This window comes from Eptesicus fuscus, chromosome 14 (assembly GCF_027574615.1).
Source record: "Eptesicus fuscus isolate TK198812 chromosome 14, DD_ASM_mEF_20220401, whole genome shotgun sequence".
NCBI lineage: Eukaryota > Metazoa > Chordata > Mammalia > Chiroptera > Vespertilionidae > Eptesicus > Eptesicus fuscus.
The window spans coordinates 79,713,514-79,736,746 of NC_072486.1; the positions used below are offsets into that span (position 1 = coordinate 79,713,514).

Sequence of the window (23,233 nt, forward strand, 5' to 3'; positions counted from 1 at the left end):
ATATGGGTTTGTGATGTGAGGGTGAGAGTAGAGAAAAGATAAGAAATTATCAAACTCTAAGGAAATGATATAAGCAATTTTTAATTATTTTTAATAGAGTATGACACTACATTTGATTCAGAAATAGTTAAAAGGACAGAAATATGTGTTAGAGGTTGATGAGTTATTTCTTTTCAGAGGGGAACGAGGAGAGTGCAGGAAAGAGAGGCTTTAGATAAAGAAATGACCAAGCATCTGTAGCATGCAGAATTAAACTATTCCTTTGGTAATATGCAAACTACCTAGGTTTCCAAGATGTTGGTAGCACACCCAGGCTCCAAAGAGGAAATTAAAAGAAACATCATTATCTTTCCTGAACACAGGTTTCTAGTTTTAGCATATTCTTCCACCTAGAAAAAGATAATGTTCCCCCTGGAAAAACTGAAAAGCAGTCTGAGGGAAATTCCAGAAAAACTGAACTACCTGATAAAGAATGCCATTTAACAATTGAGGAAATTATATTAAATATCTTAACTTGAAAAGAATAATGATATTATTAGTCAAACCAGGATTTCTCAACCTCAGCACTATTGGCATTCTGAGCGAGATAATTAATTCTTTGTGTGGAAGGCTGTCCTGTGCATCTCAGGACTTTTAGCAGCAGCCACTAGGTGACAGTAGCACCTTCCTCTCCATTCCAGCGAATGCATTTCATTGGCAAATTCCAGTCATGCATACATTCATCCCATAATGACTCTCTTGTGTTCCAGGTATACTCTATTAGATGCTAGAGATAAAATGATAAACCTAAACATATTATCCATGCCCTCATGGTGCTTACAGCCCTAGTCGGGGGACCAAAGAAATAAAGACACACACAAACAATGTAAGTATACCAATGTTTCTAAGTGACAAAAGGAGAGCTACCTGTTCCAATGAGAATGTATAATAAGGATGCAAGCTCAAATATTTATTATTAAAAGACTAGAGGCCCAATGCATGAAATCGTGCAAGGGGCTCGGCCCTCGCAGCCTCACAGCCCCAGCTTCATCCAGGTCGTTCAGTTGTCTAGTCTAATTAGCATATTACGCTTTTATTATTATAGATTATTATAGACTAGAGCCCGGTGAACGAAATTCATGCATGGAGGGGTGGGGGTCCTTCAGCCCAGCCTGCACCCTCTCCAATCTGGGACCCCTTGAGGGATGTCTGACTGCCTGTTTACTGGGATCAGGCCTAAACGGGCGGTCGGACATCTCTCTCACAATCCAGGACTGCTGGCTCCCAACTGCCCTCCCCTGCAGGCTTGGTCCCCCCCAACTGCCCTCTACTGCTAACCTGTCTCCCCCAACTGCCCTCCTCTGCTGGTCCGGTTACCCCCTAACTGCCCTCCCTGCAGGCCTGGGTCCCCCCCAACTGCCCTCCCCTGCTGACCTGGTCTCCCCCAACTGCCCTCCTCTGCCGACCCGGTCACCCCTAACTGCCCTCCCTGCTTGCCTAATAGCCCACAACTGCCCTCCCCTGCAGGCCTGGGTTCCCCCAACTGCACTCCCCTGCAGGCCTGATCCCCCCAACTGCCCTCCCCTGCAGGCCTGGGTCCCTCCCAACTGTCCTCCACTGCAGGCCTGATCCCCACCCCCAACTGCCCTCCATTGCAGGCCTGGTCCCCCTCAACTGCTCTCCTCTGCCAGCCCGGTCACCCCTAACTGCCCTCCCTGCTTGCCTGATTGCCCACAACTGCACTCCCCTGCAGGCCTGCCCCCCTCCCCAACTGCCCTCCCCGGAAGGCCTGGTCCCCCCAACTGCCCTCCCCTGCAGGCCTGGGTCCCCTCCCAACTGCACTCCCCTGCAGGCCTGGGTCCCTCCAACTGCCCTCCCCTGCAGGCCTGGTCCCCCCCCCCCCCAACTGCCCTCCCCTGCAGGCCTGGGTCCCCCCCAAATGCCCTCCTCTGCCGGCCTGGTCACCCCCAACTACCCTTCTCTGCTGGCCTGGTCACCCCTAACTTCCCACAACTGCCCTCCCCTGCAGGCCATCTTGTGGCGGCCATCTTGTGTCCACATAGGGGCAGCCATCTTTGACCACATGGGGGCGGCCATCTTGTGTCTTGGTGTGATGGTCAATTTGCATATTACTCTTTTATTAGATAGGATGTGCACATTCAAAAAGTTAACAGAGCCTGGCCGGTGTGGCTCAGTGGTTGAGCATCAACCTATGAACCAGATCATCATAATTCGATTCCTGGTCAGGGCACATGCCTGGGGTTTTGGGCTCGATCCCCAGTAGGTGGCATGCAGGAGAGGCAGCAGATCAATGATTCTTTCTTATCACTGATGTTTCTATCTCTCTCACCCTCTTCCTTCTTCTCTGAAGTCAATAAAAACATGTATTTTTTTTAATTGAGAGAGTACTGCAACCCTCCATCTGAGCTCTATACCTTGTTCTCATACTTCTTAGATTAAATGGCCTCTTGATTTCAAATGCTACCAATTGGGGGGCTGAGGGGGCTTCATAAAAATAAGGAGATCTAAATAGAAGTTGTGCATCATTATCAACCATTATTTTTCCTCAGTTTAAATTTAGCAAATATATTTTCACCTTCTGTAATCAGAAAGTACTTTTTTTCTTTCTAACAAATTGATTTAAAACATACCAAAAATCTTTTAAACAGCCCTAGCTGGTTTGGCTCAGTGGATAGAGCATCGGCTTGCGGACTGAAGGGTCCCAGGTTTGATTCCCGTCAAGGGCATGTACCTTGGTTGCAAGATTGATCCCTGGCCCTGATCAGGGCATGTGTGGGAGGCAACCAATCAATGTGTCTCTCTTACATCAATGTTTCTCTCTGTGTCCTCCCTCCCTTCTACTCTCTCTAAAAACTCGATGGAAAAATGTCCTCGGTGAGGATTAACAATATAAATAAATAAATAAGTTAAAAAAATATTTTAAATAGATCAAGAAATTCCGTGTCCAAGATTTTTTAATGACAAATGTCAGAATATTTTTTCATTGTTTGTTTTTACAAACTTTTCTTGTTTCTGTTAATAAAATAACAACAGAAATAGTACCGGGGGGGGGGAGGGAGGGGTTGATGACAAATATGTGATACCTTAATCAATAAAGTAATTAAAAAAAATAGTCCCAAATATTCATTTTTTATAATCCTCACCTGAGGATATTTTTTCCATTGATTTTAAGAGTGTGGAAGGGAACGGGGAGAGGGAGAGAAGAAAGAGAGACATCAATGTGAGAAACACACATTGATTGGCTAACTCCTGCACACCCCGACCTGTACCAGCCCTTGGCACGGAAGCGAACCCTCAACCCTTCAGTGCACAAGGTGATGCCTAGCCAGCCAGGGCCCAAATATTCATTTTTGAAATGCTCAACCCCAGCACACTTATTTGAAAACTCAATATGTTCTCATTGTTGATTTCACATTTATCTTAAAGAGGCAGATGACATACCATGCATGACATTCAGACACATGTCATCATAATGAAAATCAATAAATTTAGAACATCTGTCTTTTGGTAAAAATAAATAAAAATGTCATCTAAATTCAACAGCACTTTCACATACTCTGCCCCAGGGAACCTGTTGAGATATTCAAGATTTTCACTGTCCCCAACCCCTTATCCCCATCACTTGTAAAAATTTGCTCTGTTTTAGACATTGTTTGGACAATTACAAATTGTAAACTTGTGTAAAATGAACCACAGTGGCAATCTCCTTTAATACTCTAAATTCTGGACTTCTTACTTATAACTATAAATGAATGATTCCATGAATGATCTTTAGTGCTATTCATTTAGGCTACAAATATTTCTTAAGAAACAACCAAAACAGAAAAAGATCCTGTGAGAAGGGCACTATTATTCTAATGAGAATAGAGAAACCAGATTGCAAGTAAATACACACTACTAGTATGTCAGATGGCAATACATGAAAGGAGAAACAATAGCCCGGCGGCGATTCAGCAGCTGAGCATCGACCTATGAATCAGGAGGTCACAGTTCGATTACCGGTCAGGGCACATGCCCGGGTTGTGGGCTAGATCCTCAGTAAGGGGCATGCAGGAGGCAGATGAACAATGATTCTCTCTCATCATTAATGTTCCTATCTCTCTCTCCCTCTTCCTTCCTCTCCAAAATCAACTAAAAAAATAAAATAAATTAAATTAATTAAAATGTATTTAAAATTTTTAAACAGGGGAGAAACAATAAAGCAGGGGTATTATGGGAAGAGGAGACACTTGAAATTTTTGATAGGGAGCCCAGCAAAGTCCTCACTGATAAGGTAACTTGAATAAATATCTAAAGGAAATAAGAGAGCAAGACACCCATGTATCAAAGAAGAATATTCAGCCGAAACCGGTTTGGCTCAGTGGATAGAGCGTCAGTCTGTGGACTGAAAGGTCCCAGGTTCGATTCCGGTCAAGGGCATGTACATTGGTTGCATGCACATCCCCGGTGGGGGGTGTGCAGGAGGCAGCTGGTCGATGTTTCTCTCTCATCGATGTTTCTAGCTCTCTATCCCTCTCCCTTTCTCTCTGTGAAAAATCAATAAAATATATTTAAAAAAAAAAAAAAAAAAGAAGAAGAATATTTAACAGAGAAAGAACAAGAAGTGCAAAGGCCCTGAGGTGAGAGGTGTCTGGCATACTTGAGGAAGACCACGGACGGAGTCAAGTGTGATTGAAGGAAGCAGGTAAGGGGAAGAGTGCTACTGGGTGATGTCTTAGAAGTACTTGGGGGAGAGGAGGGGGGCCCAGAGCCTTGTTGGTTAGTTAGAATTGGCTTTTATTCTATGAATGAAATGGGAAGCCACTGAAGAATGTTAGGTAAAGAAGAGGTGTGTCTGCCTTGCACTATTTATGTCAGTCCAGACTCGTGAGTACTTAGTTTATTCTGTGGATGAAAACCCGTTGCGGTCATGTTTTGTTGTTGCTCCAAGAAGCTCTGCGGAACTCACTCAAGCTGACTCCTTGCTCTCCATAAGTGCCCGTCTTTCTATCCATTCCTGACACCCTCGTGCCTCATCTCGTTTTCCCTGCACCAGGAACTACTTTACTTCTCCAGGAGAACAGTGGTTAGAAGCCAAGGTCTGGGCACTGGGGGTGCTCCCTGCTCCGGGGTCCCAGCTTCCGGGCCTCACAGGACAGAGCTAGGAAATTTGTGTAGAATGCCAACTCAGTCGTAATACACACATCTATTGTTCAGTACATGTCTGTGTAAGTCAACACCATGAGTTTACATCAATCCTTCTGATTCCATTCCAACACCACAAAATTCAGGCTAGCCTCTCCCTATTTGTAGCTCCTTTCTCCAACTCTGGAAAACCTAGCTCTCGTTACCTACCACATATTTACGTATTGTTCGCTTATGGTATATCCATAAAGCAGTTTCAGAGTTCCTAACACACACCTGTGAGAAACTCATGTAACTCGCTGGATTATACCACATCCAGTTCTTTGTCATTAGTTTTACAGTTATCCATTCAAGATACTGTTTCCCAGCCTAGCCAGCATGGCTCAGTGGTTGAGCGTCAACCTATGAACCAGGAGGTTCGATTCCCGGTCAGGGCACGCACCCGGGTTAAAGATTCGATCCCTAGTGCAGGGCATGCAGGAGGCAGCCGATCAATGACTCTCTCTTATCACTGATGTTTCTATCCTTCTCTCTCTCTCCCCTTCCTCTCTGAAATCAATAAAAATATATATTTTTAAAAAGATACTGTTTTCCAGTTACTTAGATTAGCTCTTTTCTTTCCTATCCCTCTAAGTGTAAATTTTGCTATTCTTGTTGGATCAGGGGTCCTCGAACTACGGCCCACGGGCCACATGCGGCCTGCCGAGGACATTTATCCGGCCCGCCAGGTGTTTTTGCCACCGCTGCCAGTCCTGCTTAGCAGCCGACTTAGCAGTGAGCATAGGAATTTGTTCATAGGTGTTTTTTTTTAAACTATAGTCGGGCCCTCCAACGGTCTGAGGGACAGTGAACTGGCCCCCTGTTTAAAAAGTGTGAGGACCCCTGTCCTAGATGATTGTAATTACTTATTTAGGAGTATGTGAGACATTCTTACAGCTCTAAGTCAGAGCTTTACAAAAAGATATACCTGAGAAGTGTCTGTCTGCTATGCCAATCCATTCCCTCTTCTTTATACTCCTTTCCTGCCCATACCCACTGGGAACCAAGCTTCAGTTCTGGTTTATCCTATTTGTAAACCTTTCCCATAAATGAGCATATGCATGTATATTTCCTTATATCTTATTCTTTATTGCATAAAGGGTTGCACACCATAAATGGTCTTTTGCACTTTTTTTTTCACTCAAAGGTACATGCTGGAAACCACTGTGCATCAGCTTGAAGAGCTGTTCCTGTTGTTGTTTTCAGCTGCACCATATTCCACTGTATGAACCGAACCATAATTTACTCAACCATTCTATTATGTGTGGTCATTTAGGTTGTTTCCAACATTCTGCAAATCAAACAATGCTACAACTATTAACTTTTAATAGTGCAAGTGTTTTGCATTAATGCAGGCATGTTTTCAGTGTAGATTCCTAAAAACATCACAGGATAAGTGCATATGTAGCTTGTTAGACATAGCCAAACTTTCTTCCAGAAAATTTTTACCAGTTTGTATTCCCACCCACAAAGTATAGAGTGCCCATTTCCCACAGTCTCATCAACAAATGTGTTGTTATATGCTTAAATTTTTTATCAGTGAGACAAACTCTTCTTAGGAGAAAAAAAAAATTTTTAAAGTTCTAGCTAATTGGTCTATCCTGTGCCTATTTTATAAAGGAGAAAACAAACGCATAAAAATGGCAACAGAAGACTAATGCTACCCTGCTTTGACTGAATGCAGTAGAGAAGTAAGGGTTTGACAAAGCTGCCCTGGTTCCTTTCTGACCTCATCTCTCCATCTATTCCCAGCATTCTACTTGCTTGGGCCCAGTCCACATTAATGCCTAGATGAAGTGAGAATGAATACAGCCCGGCTGGTATTGCTCAGTGGTTGAGCTTCAATCTGTGAAACAGGAGGTCGTGGTTTGATTCCAGGTCAGGGGTCAGGGCACATGCCCAGGTTGTGGGCTCGAGCCCCAGTAGGGGGTGTGCAGGAGGCAGCTGATCAATGATTCTCTCTCATCATTGATGTTTCATCTCTCTCTCTCTCTCTCTCTCTCTCTCTCTCTCTCTCTCTCTCTCTCCCTCCCTCCCTCCCTCCCTCCCTCCTTCTCCCTCTCCTCTCCCTCTCTCTCCCTTTTTCTCTAAAATCAATAAAAATATATTAAGGTGGGGGGAGAAAAAGGAATACAGGTTTCTCATGATCCAGATTCCTCTGTCAGGGGTAAGGCATAGCCTTAATCTCTAAATTCCATCTAAATATTAATCAGTATGCATTTAAAGAACAAGAATGGTATCTTTTGTCCAAAACAGACAGGGTGAGGCAATCTTTCCTTTACCCTCTTTAGCAAATAGAGCTAGGAAATATGTGTATACACACTAACCCAGGTATATGCACATCTCTACATTTCTGTTCCTGTATAAATATTAAAAAGTTCATATTGATTCCTTCAATTCCAATCCAATATCAAAAATTCATTTTAGTCTTTGTTTATTGCCTTTCCTATAATACAGGCAGACCTGGTTTTATTGTGCTTCACAAAACATGTTGAGTTTTCTACACATTGAAGGCAAGACCCTCCACCAGCATGATTACAATTCCCTTCATTGTGATACTTGCTTTCAGCAGTGGTCTGGAACCAATCCCACAATTATCTCCAAGATATGCCTGTACTCTTCAATGTCACAAAACTACTTCTGAGTTCACAGAAAAAATAGCTCTCACTGATCTATCACAGTCTTGATCTGGCCACCTAAGTATTTTCAGACAGTAGAATTTACTATTATGCATCACACTGTTCAAACTTTGATAACATAGCACTCAAAAGTAATGTCACATTACCAAAGGAAGCACTCTTATTTGACTAATCTTGAGGTGAGAGTTACTTATCCATGTAAATCAGATCACTGTGATAATCTGAGTAAAGCAAATGTTATAATGATTGAACTATTACTTGAATCTAAGTCCTTACACTTTTGGAAGTTTTAATTATATTCAACCTATCAAAGACCCTATAATTTCTATGGTCAAAATTTCCATTTTTATTATTTCTTTGGAAGAGCTGTTCACTTTGCCGAAATATACTTGTCAAAAACCAAAAAGAATTTGTAGGCAGCAAAGCAATTTCACTTCACAGGGTTTGTTGTCTTTATAGAGGGAGGATTTATTTCTCTACTTGTTCTACAATGAAAGCCCTGAAAGATGGCATACTACGGACATGATGTTACTTGGGGACAGTGCCAACTTAGCTGAAAAGAAGTATTTTAATCAATTTTTAAAACATCAAACAGGGCTAGTATACATTGTGGACTAAAGATCTGTCAAATCTCATCTCTATTAGGTTAAATCTTCACCAAATAATTTTGTCTTAAAAAGTAACCACATTGGCCTGGTGACAAGCGTGGCTCAGTGGTTGAGCATCGACCTATTAACCAGGAGGTCACAGTTCAATTCTCTGTCAGGGCAAATGCCCAGGTTGTGGGCTCGATCCCCAATCCCCCGTGTGGGGCATGCAGGAGGCAGCCAATCAATGATTCTCTCTCATCGTTGATGTTTCTATCTCTCTCCACTTCTCCCTTCCTTTCTGAAATCAATAAAAATATATTTTTTTAAATGTAACCACATGGATTTATAAGGTCAGTCACTAACTCTAATTTCTAAACATTTTAACTTCTGTTTTATTTTTTTGTTTCTTTTTAAAAAAATATATATTTTTATTGATTTTTTTACAGAGAGGAAGGGAGAGGGATAGAGAGTTAGAAACATCGATGAGAGAGAAACATCAATCAGCTGCCTCCTGCACACCTCCTACTGGGGATGTGCCCGCAACCAAGGTACGTGCCCTTGATCGGAATCAAACCTGGGACTTTTCAGTCCGCAGGCCGACACTTATCCACTGAGCCAAACTGGTTAGGGCTTAAACTTCTGTTTTAAATGTAAAATATGTATCTTAAAAAGTTACATTTATTGCATAACTTAAAATACTATGTTTTAGGGGTTTGCATAAACAACTCTTGGTTATAAATTAATAATTTCCTAATTTAAGGGTTTTTGCATTACAGTAATCATTTAATAAGTAATTCTTACAAGTGAGCTTCTATGATGACTACAGGAAATGTATAAAGCTGTGTTTAAATGTCTGTTTCTTCTACTTACCTCTGTGCTCCCTGAGACAACAGCTTTGTCCACATTCACTGATAACAGTTCTTCCATCTGGCACACTCCCAGTGACCACTCCACACAGCGGTGATGAGCCCAACAAGTGCCTAAGATCATTAAAGTGAAAAGGAGCATATGAATAACATTAACAATAGGAATACTAATAAGGAAAGACATAAAACCCCCAAATCCACTCTAAAGTGCAAATTGCAAAAAGGCACTAAAGCAGCCCTTCTCAAAACATGGCCCTGTACCAACTGGGAACTTGTCAGAAATACAAAATTTCAGACCCCAACAAACACCGATGGAACAAAAACTCTTGCAGTGGTGCCAGAAATCAATGTTTCAACAAGCCCTCCAGGTGATTTTGATGAACACAAAAGACTGAGAATCACTGAATTGTAAGTTATTTCTCCAACAACAACAACAAAAATCAGTTTTTAGTCATTTTATTTAAATACTAGAGGCCCGGTGCACGAATTCGTGCACCAGTGGGGTCCCTCAGCCTGGACTGTGGAATCGGGCCAAAACCAGCTCTCCGACATCCCCCGAGGGATCCCAGATTGTGGGAGGGCACAGGCCAGGCAGAGGGATCCCACTGATGCACCATTGGGGCCAGGGAGGGAAGTGGGAGGTTGGCCAGCCAGGGAGGGATCGCAGGAGGGCTCCAGGGCGTGTCTGGCACATCTCGCTCAGTCCCAATCAGCTGGATCCCAGCAGCAAGCTAACCAATTGGTTGGAGCGTCTGCCCCCTGGTGGTCAGTGCACATCATAGCAACTGGTCGACCAGGCAACTGTCCAGACCCTGGTGGTCAGTGCACACTAGAGCGAGCAGTTGAGCGGCCTTAGCATATCATTAGCATATTACTCTTTGATTGGTTGAACAGATGAATGGACAGACACTTAGCACATTAGGCTTTTATTAAATAGGACTAGAGGCCGGTGCACAAATTCATGCACAGGTGGGGTCCCTCGGCCTGGCCGGTGATCAGGACTGTCTCGCCCAGTCCCAATAGGGTCTGATAGGGGGCGGCCAGCCAGGGGGAGGGACCACGGGAGGTTGGCCACCAGCAAGAGGTTGGCTGTGGGAGTGCACTGACCACCAGGGGGCAGCTCCTGCGTTGAGCGTCTGCCCCCTGGTGGTCAGTGCGCATCATAGCTATTGGCCGGTCATCTAGTTGTAACAGTCACTTAGGCTTTTATATAGATTACTGGAAGATATTTTATTTGGACTCTTACACAGCTATATATATAAAAGCCTAAGCGACCGACTGTCCAACTGGTACCTATGATGTGCAATGGCCACCAGGAGCAGACACTCCAACCAGTAGCTATGACGTGCACTGACCACTAGGGGACAGACACTCAGCGCAGGAGCTGCTGAGCTGTGGTGACTTGGCAGCTGCGGTTCTCGGGTGACACAGCTGGAACTAGAGAGGCAGGAGCCTGATTCCAGGACCCCTCAGGGGATGTTGGAGAGCCAGTTTCGGCCTGATCCCCACAGGCCAGGCCGAGGGACCCCACCTTGTGCACGAATCCATGCACTGGGCCTCCAGTAAAATATAAAGAATATAATTTAATACTTTGTTTATGACAAACAGGCTATATGGCAAATAGGCTACAATATACCAATACACCTCTATTTTGCTCTATCCCACACCCACCAAGAGTCCACATCATCATTAATAACAGCTCAGTCACTGATAACAGCTCAATTCTCTATCACAGAGCACTTGAACCACTATCAATATGCAGTTCATCTATGAAATGAACTTTACTCAAAACTCCAGCAGCACCATCTCATGAGTACACATTACTATCTACATTAATAAAAGAGAAATATGCAAATTAACTGTCACTTCATGATGCCCACCAGCCAATCAGGAGTGAGTATGCAAATTAACCTGACAAATATGGCAGAAGCCCCACCCCCCAGCCGCTCCGGGCCTCTGGGCAGCACGCATGCAGGTGTGGAGTGGCCAGGTGAGGCAGGGTGCCTGCTATGAGGGGGAGGGCAGGAGGCGGAGGGAGCTATAGGAGCAGCGCTCCGGCCGGAGCGAAGACTGAAGGCAGCGGCCAGAACCAAGTCCTGGGTCCCAGGTGCCGGAGGAAAACCAGTGCCGGAAGCCAGGGGAAGGAAGGCCTATTGCACGAATCTTCGTGCAACAGGCCTCTAGTTCTGTTATAATGGGATATCCACACGGCTAAGAACTAATAGTCTTTACCCCTACAGTAAATATACCACACTGCCATGTTCCCCAAGTTCTCACAGATCCCTTTAAAATGTCCTCTGTCTTCAACTGTCAGATCACCATGGCATTGCTGCCTACATAAAAGTAAATGCAGCCCTGACCGGTTTGGCTCAGTGGATAGAGCGTTGGCCTGTGGACTGAAGGGTCCCAGGTTCGATTCCGGTCAAGGGCATGTACCTTGGTTGTGGGCACATCCCCAGTAGGAGGTGTGTAGGAGGCAGCTGATCAATGTCACTCTCTCATCGATGTTTATAACTCTATCCCTCTCCCTTCCTCTCTGTAAAAAAATCAATGAAATATATATATTTTTTAAAAGTAAATGCAAATATTTATGAAAGCATCTAGTCCAGGGTTAGCTCTGTGCAGATGCTAACTAAATTAGCTCAACATAATTAGACAATGTATTTTACCTAAATAGGATACTTAACAATGACATTTTTTACAATTTGATCGTAATTATTTCTAGATGAAAGGTATTTACTGTGAAGTTGGTAATTCACTAAAATTAAGATGCTTAAAGAATCAAGAGGTAGTTATGATTGAAGACCAGCTCCTACCTGTGGGATCAAATAAGGCTTGGACATCAATGGCGTCGGGAAGACCGACAAGACTGAGCTCATCCCATAACTGAATAACCTGGTCATCAGAAGCAGTCTGCGTGCTCACACTCACACACGATACTGTATTCTGCTGAGGAGACCGTTCTCTAGGGAAATAAAATAAAACCGATGTGAAAGTGGTAACAACCAAAATGTTTCACTTTATAAGTTAAATATCACGTATTGCCAGGTCATCTTTAATTTATTAGGCATAAGCTGTCATAAAACAACGTTTAGAAGACATCTGTTATTACTCATACATAGTGTAAAACATTTGTCATGTAAGCAACAACTAAAAAGTCTCTAAATGAGTAAAAAATGTAAAAATCACAGTTTCACATTTATTTTGCCATTCTATAACTATTTTTTTAAACTTGATATAACTTTTTTTTAAACTTGAGCTCTAAAATTCTTATCAGGAGCCATATTTTATCATATAAAGTGAATATTCTCTTTGGTCTTTCTTTAAAGCTTATAAAACTTAACTCATTCAAATCAGAAATTTAATTTGCTTTTTTGTAAGTGAGGACCACAACCGCAGAGCTGGCAGTTGTTTACGTAAAGAAAGGTTCTTTCTCAGGGGAGATGAGAATGCACTAAGTGTGAAGAGGGAGGCGTGGGAGCAGAACGCGGCAGCTGGAGCTGCTTATGGTCCCCTCGACAAATCTCCGCAGCGGGTCCGCCGCAGGACGCTGCAGGTTCTCTCTACCAAGACTGCACCTCACAAGTCAGAAGTAAAAAGGCAAAAGCAAAATAGCCACCAGTGGGTTGGGGACAAGGAAGATGACGATGTAACAGCAAAAACCACAGTATACAAATCAACGCTGAATAAGGTACACAATAAATGGGAGATTTCAGACTTCCAAGCCCTTAAACTTCAGGTATTAATTAAGATAATCACGTAAATAACGACTGCTATTGCACTTAAACATGCAGCGTGGGCACCAGGTAGCTGTCAGTAAAACGCTATGTCTCCTGAGGCACAGTATTTGTCCTGCCACCTGGATTAAATGCTACAGAATTATGCACTATTGAATATAGATCACAACTCACTGCCCTTCTGTCTGCTAGGTATTTATCATGATTCCTACTAAGAGAATATCAGCACAATGACCAGGGTACTAAACTTTTATACCTGGAATCACTGAAAGAAAAAAAAGCATTAACATATTTCAATAAGTACATTTAAATGTCAAACCATGTAAAAATAACCAGTATGTTTTATGTTCAGCATTAGAAATTCATAGACTTAATTTTTTTATAAAGTTCAGCATACTATGCTATCTTTAAATTCTCATTTTTCTAAATGTCCACAGAAAATGAGAACAAACTCTCTCCTATAAATATAATCTCCATTCCTACAAATATAGTCTTCATTATTAATCATTATTATTTTACTAGAGGCCCGGTGCACGAAATTCGTGCACAGGGGTGGGGGGATGCGGGGGTGTCCCTCAGCCCAGCCTGTACCCTCTCCAATCTGGGATCCCTCTCACAATCCAGGACTGCTGGCTCCCAACTGCTCAACTGCCTGCCTTCCTGATTTCCCCTAACCACTTCTGCCTGCCAGCCTGATCACCCCCTAACCACTCCCCTGCCAGCCTGACTGATGCCTAACTGCTCCCCTGCCAGCCTGTTTGCCCCTAACTGCCATCCCCTGCAGGCCTGGTCACCCCTAACTGCCCTCCCCTGCAGGCCTGGTCCCCCCCAACTGCTCTCCCCTGCAGGCCTGGGTCCCTCCCAACTGCCCTCCCCTGCTGGCCATCTTGTGGTGGCCATCTTGTGTCCACATGGGGGCAGGATCTTTGACCACATGGGGGCAGCCATCTTGTGTGTTGGAGTGATGGTCAATCTGCATATTACTCTTTTATTAGATAGGATAGAGGCCTGGTGCATGGGTGGGGGCCAGCTGGTTTGCCCTTAACCTTTTGCACTCGGATGTCGAGTGTGACTCGACACGGTTAGCATCAGTAGCAGCTCGAGAAAAAAGCAAGCGAGTGCAAAGGGTTAAGGGTGTTCCGGATCAGGGTGGGGGTTCCCTTGGGGCGTGGGGCGGCCTGGGTGAGGGGCCTGTGGTGGTTTGCAGGCTGGTCACGCCCCCTGGCAACCCAAGCAGAGGCCCTGGTTTCTGGGGTTTATCTTCTACAATTGAAACTTTGTAGCCTGGAGCGGAGCCAAGCCTTCTGCTTGCTCCGTGGTGGCAGCCATTTCTGTTGGGGTTTATGTATCTTCTATAATTGAAACTTTGTAGCCTTAAGCGGAGGTCTGGGCCGGCCAGGGTGTGCGGAAAGCTTGGCTTCCTCCATTGCCAGGGGCAACCCTAGCCTCCTGCTCTTTTCTGCTCCATGACTGCCGCCATTTCTGTTTAGATTTATGTATCTTCTATCATTGAAACTTTGTAGCCTTGAGTGGAGGCCTAGGCCGGCAAGGGCAGGCAGAAAGCTTGGCTTCCTCCATTGCCAGAGAAACCCAAGCCTCCCTGCTGCTCTCTGTGGCCGTAGCCATCTTGGTTGGGTTTATTTGCATTTCGCTCCTGACTGGCTGGTGGGCGTGGCTTGTGAGTATAGCAGAGTGATGGTTAATTTGCATATTACTCTTTTATTAGATAGGATTGGGAGGGGGAAAAAGACTAATAGCCCACTTACAATGACTAATATACCGTTTTTGACATATTTCCTTTGTACCAGTATTTTATGGGAGGATAGGTATAAAAACCAATGGGATGACTAACCAGTCTATTACTAACCAGTTCCTAACCCGAGGCTTAATCAAATTTCCCCTTCAGGTTTGCAACCAGTTTGTACATATGCACCCAATCAGTAAGATGCCAATGTCAACCCTAAAGATGACAGCAACCCTCCTTGGGAAAGAGCATCAAGAGAAGCCAGATGAAGAGCATACCCCCAACATTTTAAGTCTAAACAAAAGGAAAGAAGAAATAAACTCTTTATTATATAGTCTTCTATTTAGCAAACCAAGAAAGAACTATTTAAAAACCTCCTTTACAAATTAAAAAAACAAAAAAACAACTAACTAGCTGTTCATCTAATTTACAGCCCATTAGTTACATATTCTGTAAATATTTAAAATCACTACCAACCTAAATTAATTGTTTCCTCTTAAATGATTTCCAAATTTTATAAATGTGCTTTATTCCTAAGATCCACTAACTGGCTTATTACCGTTACTTAATAACTTGGTAAACACTAAGTGTATATAAAGACTTTCATTAACCCAAAAAAGGCTATTTTTACACATCTTAGCTCATAAACATTTTCACTAAAAATTGGCTTATAAAATAAGTTATTGAAGCCCAACTGTATTCCCCAGAACAGGTGTTGACATAATTGCCATTATTTAAAGCAGAACATGAAGATATAAGATATAACCTAGTCCAATCCATAAATTTGTATTATTGATGGACGTTGTAATGGGGGGATGGGTATGAAAACCAATGGAATGGATAATCAGTCTATTACTAACCAGTCCTAACCAGCGGCTCAATCAAATTTACCTGTCAGGTTTTAAGATGCTAATGTCAACCCTAAGGACAGCAGCCCTTCTTAGGATTACAGCAGTCCTCCTTGGGATAAAACCACTCATTTTATCACAATGGGAAAGCTTGTGTGTATGATTAAAATATCAGGACTCCAGATACAGTACTTCTAAACTTCCTTAAACTGTTCCACCTTAAATTCTTTTAAAAGATTCTCTCTTGTGATTGTTTCATTTCCTACTTCAGGTCTTCAAGGCACTGGCAGCAGTCCAAAAGAAGGAACCAATCAAATAGGTACAACACAACAAGGCCTTAGAACTTAACTCTGGAGAGAAGCCAGACAAGCACTTGGAGGATGACATCATCACCCTCAGGGGCAGAACTGCGAGCCTTCCAAGCTAAATTAATTTTACACTTTCTCGTGGACCTCAGAAAATTCTGTTCTCTCGACTACCAAAGCCAAATCCAAAGATTAATAAAATGGCCTTTAACCAAAACTCTACAACATATAAAGAGATTTTTAACTCAGAAAGCAAACGTATTAGACCAAAGTTTTTAATATAAATATATATATATACAAATATTTTTGTTTCATTTTAAAAAAAAGAACATCTTTAACTTCAGAAAGGGCATTCTCAGCATATAATTACTACTTAGAAAGAAAGCAAGTCCACACTATATTGTGATAAGAGTTTACAAGACAGCTCAACATTCTCTGCACCATAAAAATAAATTAATAAATGGCACATAAAGAACATTAGTGAAAAACACTTTGATTTTGCTGTTCTCTTATTATATTCTTACAAACCATTAAAAACTTACTTAGAGGAAGGAAAGACTTCATTAATTTTTTTACCTTCTTTTCCATTTAGATTATGTTCTTTAAAGTTCTCTTCCACAAGTTAACTTTTGTGATTACATTGATTTTGTTAATATACGGTTAAGATAGCAAATTTTTAAAAATAAGAAAGAAATTTTGAGAAAAGGAGTGTTTGTTGGGTTAATGCTGAGTCATAGAGCACCCTATGAAAGTTGAAAACATGAGACACTGTTCAGTAACACCATTTATACAGTCACAAACAATGCAATAAAGAGAAGTTATATAGTCATAATGCATTCCAGCCACTTAAATTAAAATTGCTTACTTTTGCCCTAGCCAATTTGGCTCAGTGGTTGGAACATCGGCCCTTGGACTGAAGAGTCCCAGGTTCGATTCTAGTCAAGGGCACATACCTCGGTTGCAGGCTGGATCCCCCTGACCCCAGTAGGGGCGTGTGCGGGAGGCAACCAATTGATGTGTCTCTCTCACATCCATGTTTCTCTCTCTCTCTGTCTCTCCCCCTCCCTTCCACTCTCTCTAAAAATTAATGGAAAAAATATGTCCTCAGGTGAGGCTTAACAAAACAAGAACAAAAAATTGCTTACTTTCTCTGTCCTCTCTGTTTTCGTGGTGCTGAATTCTGAATTTTCTCACAGGTCCCATTGCTGTTGTCATCAATGTCCTTCTTGCTAGAAGGTTGGTTTTTCCACGGCAAGATAAATCCAGGCGTTACTCTAAATTGTCTTAAGTCTCCTTGTCCTAAGGAACTTTTTTCACCACAGTAACAAAAAGCACAGAGCTGTTCACTGGTAGAAATGAAAGTAAAGGAGACAGAGAAAGAGAAATTTAATTTTTCAAAGTGACAGCTACAGATAGCTGTGCTTTAAAATTAAATACTGTGTTTTTAGTAAGACATTTTTAAATACTAGTATGTCTACAGCGTAAGAGCAATTAAGTTTAGTAACAATTATACATTTGCAATTCTACTTTTCCACATGATGATTTTTAAAAAAATAACCAACATACCAAATCAAAAAATTATAGTTTGTACTTGGAAACACGATTTTCTTTTAAGTCTGATTCAAGAAACTCCAAGTATTAACAAGAATAAAGAAAGTAAAGCTAAGACTGGGGAAAAGCATAGGGTTTAATGGCCACAAATGTGTCACAGCTGGTGTATCAGTTGTAACAAATGTACCACACTAATGAACGATGCTAACAATAGGGGAAATAGAGGCAGGAGAAGGTTGGCACTGGGAACTCTCTACCATCGGCTTGATTTTTCTGTATACCTGAAATTGTCCTAAACAATAAAATCTATTAATTCTTTTAAAGAAACTATTTTAAAAGTTAAAGGACAAGAACAATATTTGCTTGTGGAATGTATGCTTAATGAGGGACCATAGAAAGAACAGAATGAAAAGTACTATCTCTCTTGGATATATTTCTTTTCACCACTCATACAACAGCTCCACCCAAATCTTTCTTCCCAGGAATCAAAGTTTCCGCCATCACCTCTGCTGTATCTACCCCACGAACTTCATAATGTCTTGCATTAACAGGTGGTAGAAATAATCTCTTTTAGGTCATTTTTTTATTTGAAGATCTAATTGGCTTTATTAAGTGATTCATGAATCGGGCAGTATCCCATCAAGCAACTAGAAGGGGCTCTCAATAATTTTTTTAATGTAAGTTAAATTCATATTGGGTCTCTCTCAACTAATTTCCTTTTATTTATGAAAGTTGCCTATTTATGTTTTTCCAATATTACCTATTTCAATTTAATGATAAATGTGTTGCCCCTGGATACACACACACACACACACACACACACACACAACACACACACACACAATTAAATGTGGTCTACTTTCAGAGAAGTAGAGTCAAATAGGGAAAAAAAATGTTTTTTCTTGCCTAAAAGATACTACCACCAGTATCCTTTGCCAGTGTCGTTAATTTTATAACTTTCTGTGTGTAATTCTCTCTGCACTATTAAGCTGACATTTCTCTCCGCATACCCCATTTCTGGCTTGTCTCTCTCCCTGGAAACATTAGCTATGAGCAGCAACAGTCGGGCTGACACCAGCCTCACTGACAACACTGATTAAAAGCCAAGCAATACTTTCAAAGTATTGATAGAAAATATCTTAACCTTCTATTCCATATCCAAAACCATCACTCAAATGTAAAGGTGTTGCTTTGGCCAGTGTGCTAAATGGTTAGAGCACTGGCCCATGCACCAAAGGGTCATGGGTTCAATTCCTGGTCAAGGGCACATACCTGGGTTGCAGATTCGATCCCTGGCCCTGGTCAGGGTGCATCTGGGAGGCAACCAATTCAATGTGTCCCTCTCATATCCACGTTCTCTCTCTCTTTTTCTTTCTCTCTCTCACCTTTCCTTTTCCCCCACTACCCTCCCCCTTCTACTCTCTCTAAAAATCAATGGGAAAATAGGTCAGGATTAAAAACAACAACAACAAAAGTGAAGGTGTAATAAAATCATTCCTAGGCTTATAAGACCTCAGAAATTTTACCATACAATAGGCCCGCATGAAAATATTTTTAGAGAAGTACTCAAATTATTGAAGCATTAGGAAAGGTTATAAGAGATGTAGAAAGAATGTTGAACATCTCAGAGTAATTTGTTAACTTTGGGGGTCACAGGGGCAACCCCTGGTCTCCACTTTGGATTTAGAAAGCTGCAGAGCATTGCTCCCTCCTTGCCACCAACACTCGCCAGACAATCTACAAATTCACTTCTGTTGGCCCCATCAGACTGCAAGAGTTGCAGGGCCACCAACACACCTGCAACTGAAGGACAGGCATTTCCATACGAGATAAGGTACAAGCAGCTGCTGCATCTGGGGAAGAGGCCCCTTATGTCTTACAAGCAGGGTAAGAAGAACTCAGCAAAAAATTTAAGGAACTGATGACGGCCGAGTATCAGAATGTAAAACATCCATGACCTACAGACACAAGAGGAACCTGTCTGTGGACCTCCCAGGTGCCCATGTGCATGGGGAAGAGCCCAAGGATGTGCCAGTCATGGAACTAGCTGGGGGAGGGGAATCTGGGAAGTCACAAAGACCCACCCAGATTGTCCCTCCCATTGTTCCTGGGAAACAAAAAACTTAGGCTGGTGGGAGGACAGCAAAAATCACCATGCCGCAATGGTGATGACCAACTGTGGATGGAGGAATAGAATTAGAGGGAGGGACTTTTAACCCTGGACAAGGAGCAAGACTACATCCTGGACCCACAGCTGGGGCAATGGCAGGACCACCGAGAATACCAATCCCTGAAACCTAAAGGCACTGTGCCTACCTAAGAATCAAGTTGAATCGGAACAAGAAGCATCCTTCCTACCCACTCTCCAGTGGAACTCTCACATCACTAGTGGGAGCACAAAACAGTACAGTGCACGAGGGAACACGGTGTTTTCCTTTAAAATGATCTCTCTCCCAGGCATTTGCCCAAATGAAATAAAAACCCTATGTTCACACCAAAACCTAGAAGAGACTATTTACACCAATTTTATTCATAACTGCCAACAAATGGAAACTGCCTAAATACTCTTTATTGGGAAATGCATAAAAACCACTGTGGTAGGCAACTCCACAAAACAGAACCCTACTCAGCAATAGAAAGAGAACAACTACAACATAAGCAATCACACAGATAAGCCTTGAATGCATCATGCTAAGAAAAAGGATAGATACTTGATGGTTCCACTCACATGATGTATTTGCACAGGCAAAATGACAGGGACAGCAAATAGGTGAGTGGCTGCTGAGGGCAGAAGCCAGGGTCAGGGGTGCCAACAACGGGCTTCAGGGAAGTTTTGGTGTGATGGAACTGATCTGTTGTTTTGTTTTGTTTTGTTGTTGTTGTTTTATTGATTTCAGAGAGGAAGGGAGAGGGAAGAGATAGAAACGTCAATGATGTGAGAGAATCATTCATCGGCTGCTTCTTGCACGCTCCCCCCTGGGGTTGAGCCCATAACCCAGGCATGTGCCCTTGATCGGAATCGAACCCGGGACCCTTCAGTCCACAGGCCAACGCTCTATTCACTGAGCCAAACCAGCTAGGGCTGGAACTGTTCTTTACCTTCTGGTGGTAGGGGTTATAGAACTGAAAATGAAATGCCACGGATTGCAGAGATATGAAAATACAAGACTTTTAAAAATCAATCAAAACTGTAAGTTTCAAAATCTTTCAAAATTAAATTCAATAAAGAATTATGAAGTCTGAGCCTTAAGTTAAGGGAAACCATCTTAAAAGCAAAATATAATGTATAATCAATAGGAAAAAAAATTACCAATCCAATAGATTGCAGAAAAAAGCCCTGCCTTCATTTAATTAACTCACCTCTAATACCTTGGCATGGCCAGACCAAATGATTTCCCAGGCCTCATATGGCTCTTGGGACAGACATTCCCCACCTCTGCGCTGGAGTATCGCTTGGTTCTACACCTGAGCCCACAGACACCCCTCCCCGCAACTACACAGAGAGGCATCAGCCTGAAATGTAAAGCTACTAAATAATAAAATGCCATCCAGATTCACATCCTAAGCTGTACTCTCCTGTTGCTCATCTCCAACCAGCTGCACTTGTCCTCTAACCTGATTTTGGCTTCTACACCAACTGAGACCAGGGAGCTCGCAGACTCTTCAGACACAGAGCGTTGCAGGGCCGGGGCCAGCCGCTTGCTGCCATCCGCCTCCGCCTCAGCATCCTCTTCTGCAGACTGTTCTTTGATTTCTGCTGCATAGGGAACAAGAGAATAGAGAGTCATTTTTGCATTTACATTAATCTTCAGTGAATTTACCTATAAAGCATGTGTCATAAAGGAAAAAGGATAACACAATGACAATACTTCACTAACACAGGAAAAGTTTATGTACATGATTAATGGCATTGCTTATATATTTATTCTCTACTGCAATATGACAATCAAATAATGTAAAACATGCCATACTTTTTCGTTGTCCTCAAATTACAATTCACTCTAAAAAGTTTCCTCCTAGTAGGAACTGTTATAAACCTGATGTTCAGGATTATAGCAGTTCGTCTACAGAACAAATGTATTTCAAAGTAACTCATTAAAAAAAAACTTTCTTCACAATTCATAAATTTAGATTATGGTCAATTTGAAACAATCATGATGCCCTCTAATTATCAGCCACTCTAAAAGCTAAATAATTGAAAAGAACACACCTTCACTCTATTGCCTTTTCAACTATCCTCAAGACTTCACCCCAAACACCTCACATGCATGTACGTTCTAAGGAGGCAATGTAACTGCTGCGAGGATTTTCTAACACGATCACCCTTCATATCATTCTGCTCTGCAAACAGAAGTCTTGGCTTAGACCTCTAATTTCACTCAGATCTCTCTGCACCCCTACACACATACACACAGCCCCTCACAGTCCCTCAAGCTCCTCCTCTCTGCCTGTCCTCCTTCACCACCAAACTTTATGAAATAGGCCTCTGGAGTGACTGCACCCATGCTCCGTATCACAGCAACCGGCCTCTCCACCACCCAGGGCAGCAGAACCAATAATCGAAAATTCACCTGACACCAACGACTACCTCCTCCTCAGCGAGATTCTCTTCTGCCTTTGTAAGCAGGGGGTACAACAGATTACCGTAGGCTCTGGTGTCATAAAGACCTGGTCCCAGGCCTGGCCGGCGTGGCTCAGTGGTTGAGCATAGACTTAGGAATCAGAAGGTCACAGTTCGATTCCCTATCGGGGCACATACCTGGGTTACTGGCTCCATCCCCAGTGTGGTGTGTGCAGGAGGCAGCTGATCAATAATTCTCTCTTATCATTGATGTTTCTCTCCCTCCCCCCCCCCTTACTCCTTTCCTCTCTCTGAAGTCAATAAAAACATTTTTAAAAGAAAATACTAACTATAGGTACAGTCATCTGCCTCAGCCTTGATCTACTTGCCCATAAGTTAGAAGATGCTAATGAGGAGGAACTGGTCTAACATCTGTCCCTGCAGCTGGTTTCTCTCAGACCTCAAAATGTGGGTACAGCCCTCTCTACATGTGCTCTTCTGTGAGGCACTTAATTACTACCCAGGTCTCAACTGTCTCCTCTGGATTCCTAAATCAACATCTCTGACCCTGTTTCCTCTCCTGAGTTCCGGACCTAATTTCCACTGCACACGAGACACACCCAGCAGCTGGAATACTGACCCTCACACCACATTTGATCTCTGATTTCTGGGTTAGCATTTCAATCTGAGTCCCCTACCTTTGGGACTATCAGAGTCTTCTAGATTAAAAATGAACGTTAGGGAACTATTTTGACAACTGAATAATTTGGAGAACTACTAATTGTTTGGTTAGAAAAAGGGCAAATAATTATAAAGCCTGTCAAATAATAAAATTAATGATAAGATGAGGCATCAAACAGATGGTTCTGTTTTTCCTATTTAAAAGAGCATGTTTCTTTTTAAAATTGAAAGAGAAAAGTCAGTCATAAGTTACATTTTTGTGGAGTCTTATCAATCATGGCGCCTGCCCTGCCTACCCCAGCCACAAAATGGATGTAGAGTACCTAAAATAAAAACTACCAACATAAAGTACACTCCATCAAAAGTTATAAAAAGATATCCAAATTTTACTACATTAAAATTTTTAATTTATATACAACAAAGCCCTCCCATGAACAAAATGAAAAATATGCACAGATTGGAAGAAAATAAATGTAATCTGTATCCTCTAAACTGTATTCAAATCCAGAGTATATAAGGTATTCCACAGATGCCTAAGTCACATAACC

General features: G+C 42.4%; 1 protein-coding gene across 1 annotated transcript in view; it reads right to left on the reverse strand.

Annotated features, from left to right (window-relative positions):
- KMT2C (lysine methyltransferase 2C) overlaps positions 1 to 23,233 on the reverse strand; it is a 254,869-nt gene that overhangs the window by 138,693 nt on the left and 92,943 nt on the right. Inside the window, exons 3-6 of the mRNA XM_054726138.1 lie at positions 21,059 to 21,197; positions 17,038 to 17,238; positions 12,075 to 12,223; positions 9,263 to 9,372 (exon numbers count right to left, since the gene is read on the reverse strand). Coding sequence (XP_054582113.1) covers positions 9,263 to 9,372; positions 12,075 to 12,223; positions 17,038 to 17,238; positions 21,059 to 21,197 — 599 coding nt within the window. The remainder of the gene's footprint in view (positions 1 to 9,262; positions 9,373 to 12,074; positions 12,224 to 17,037; positions 17,239 to 21,058; positions 21,198 to 23,233) is intronic.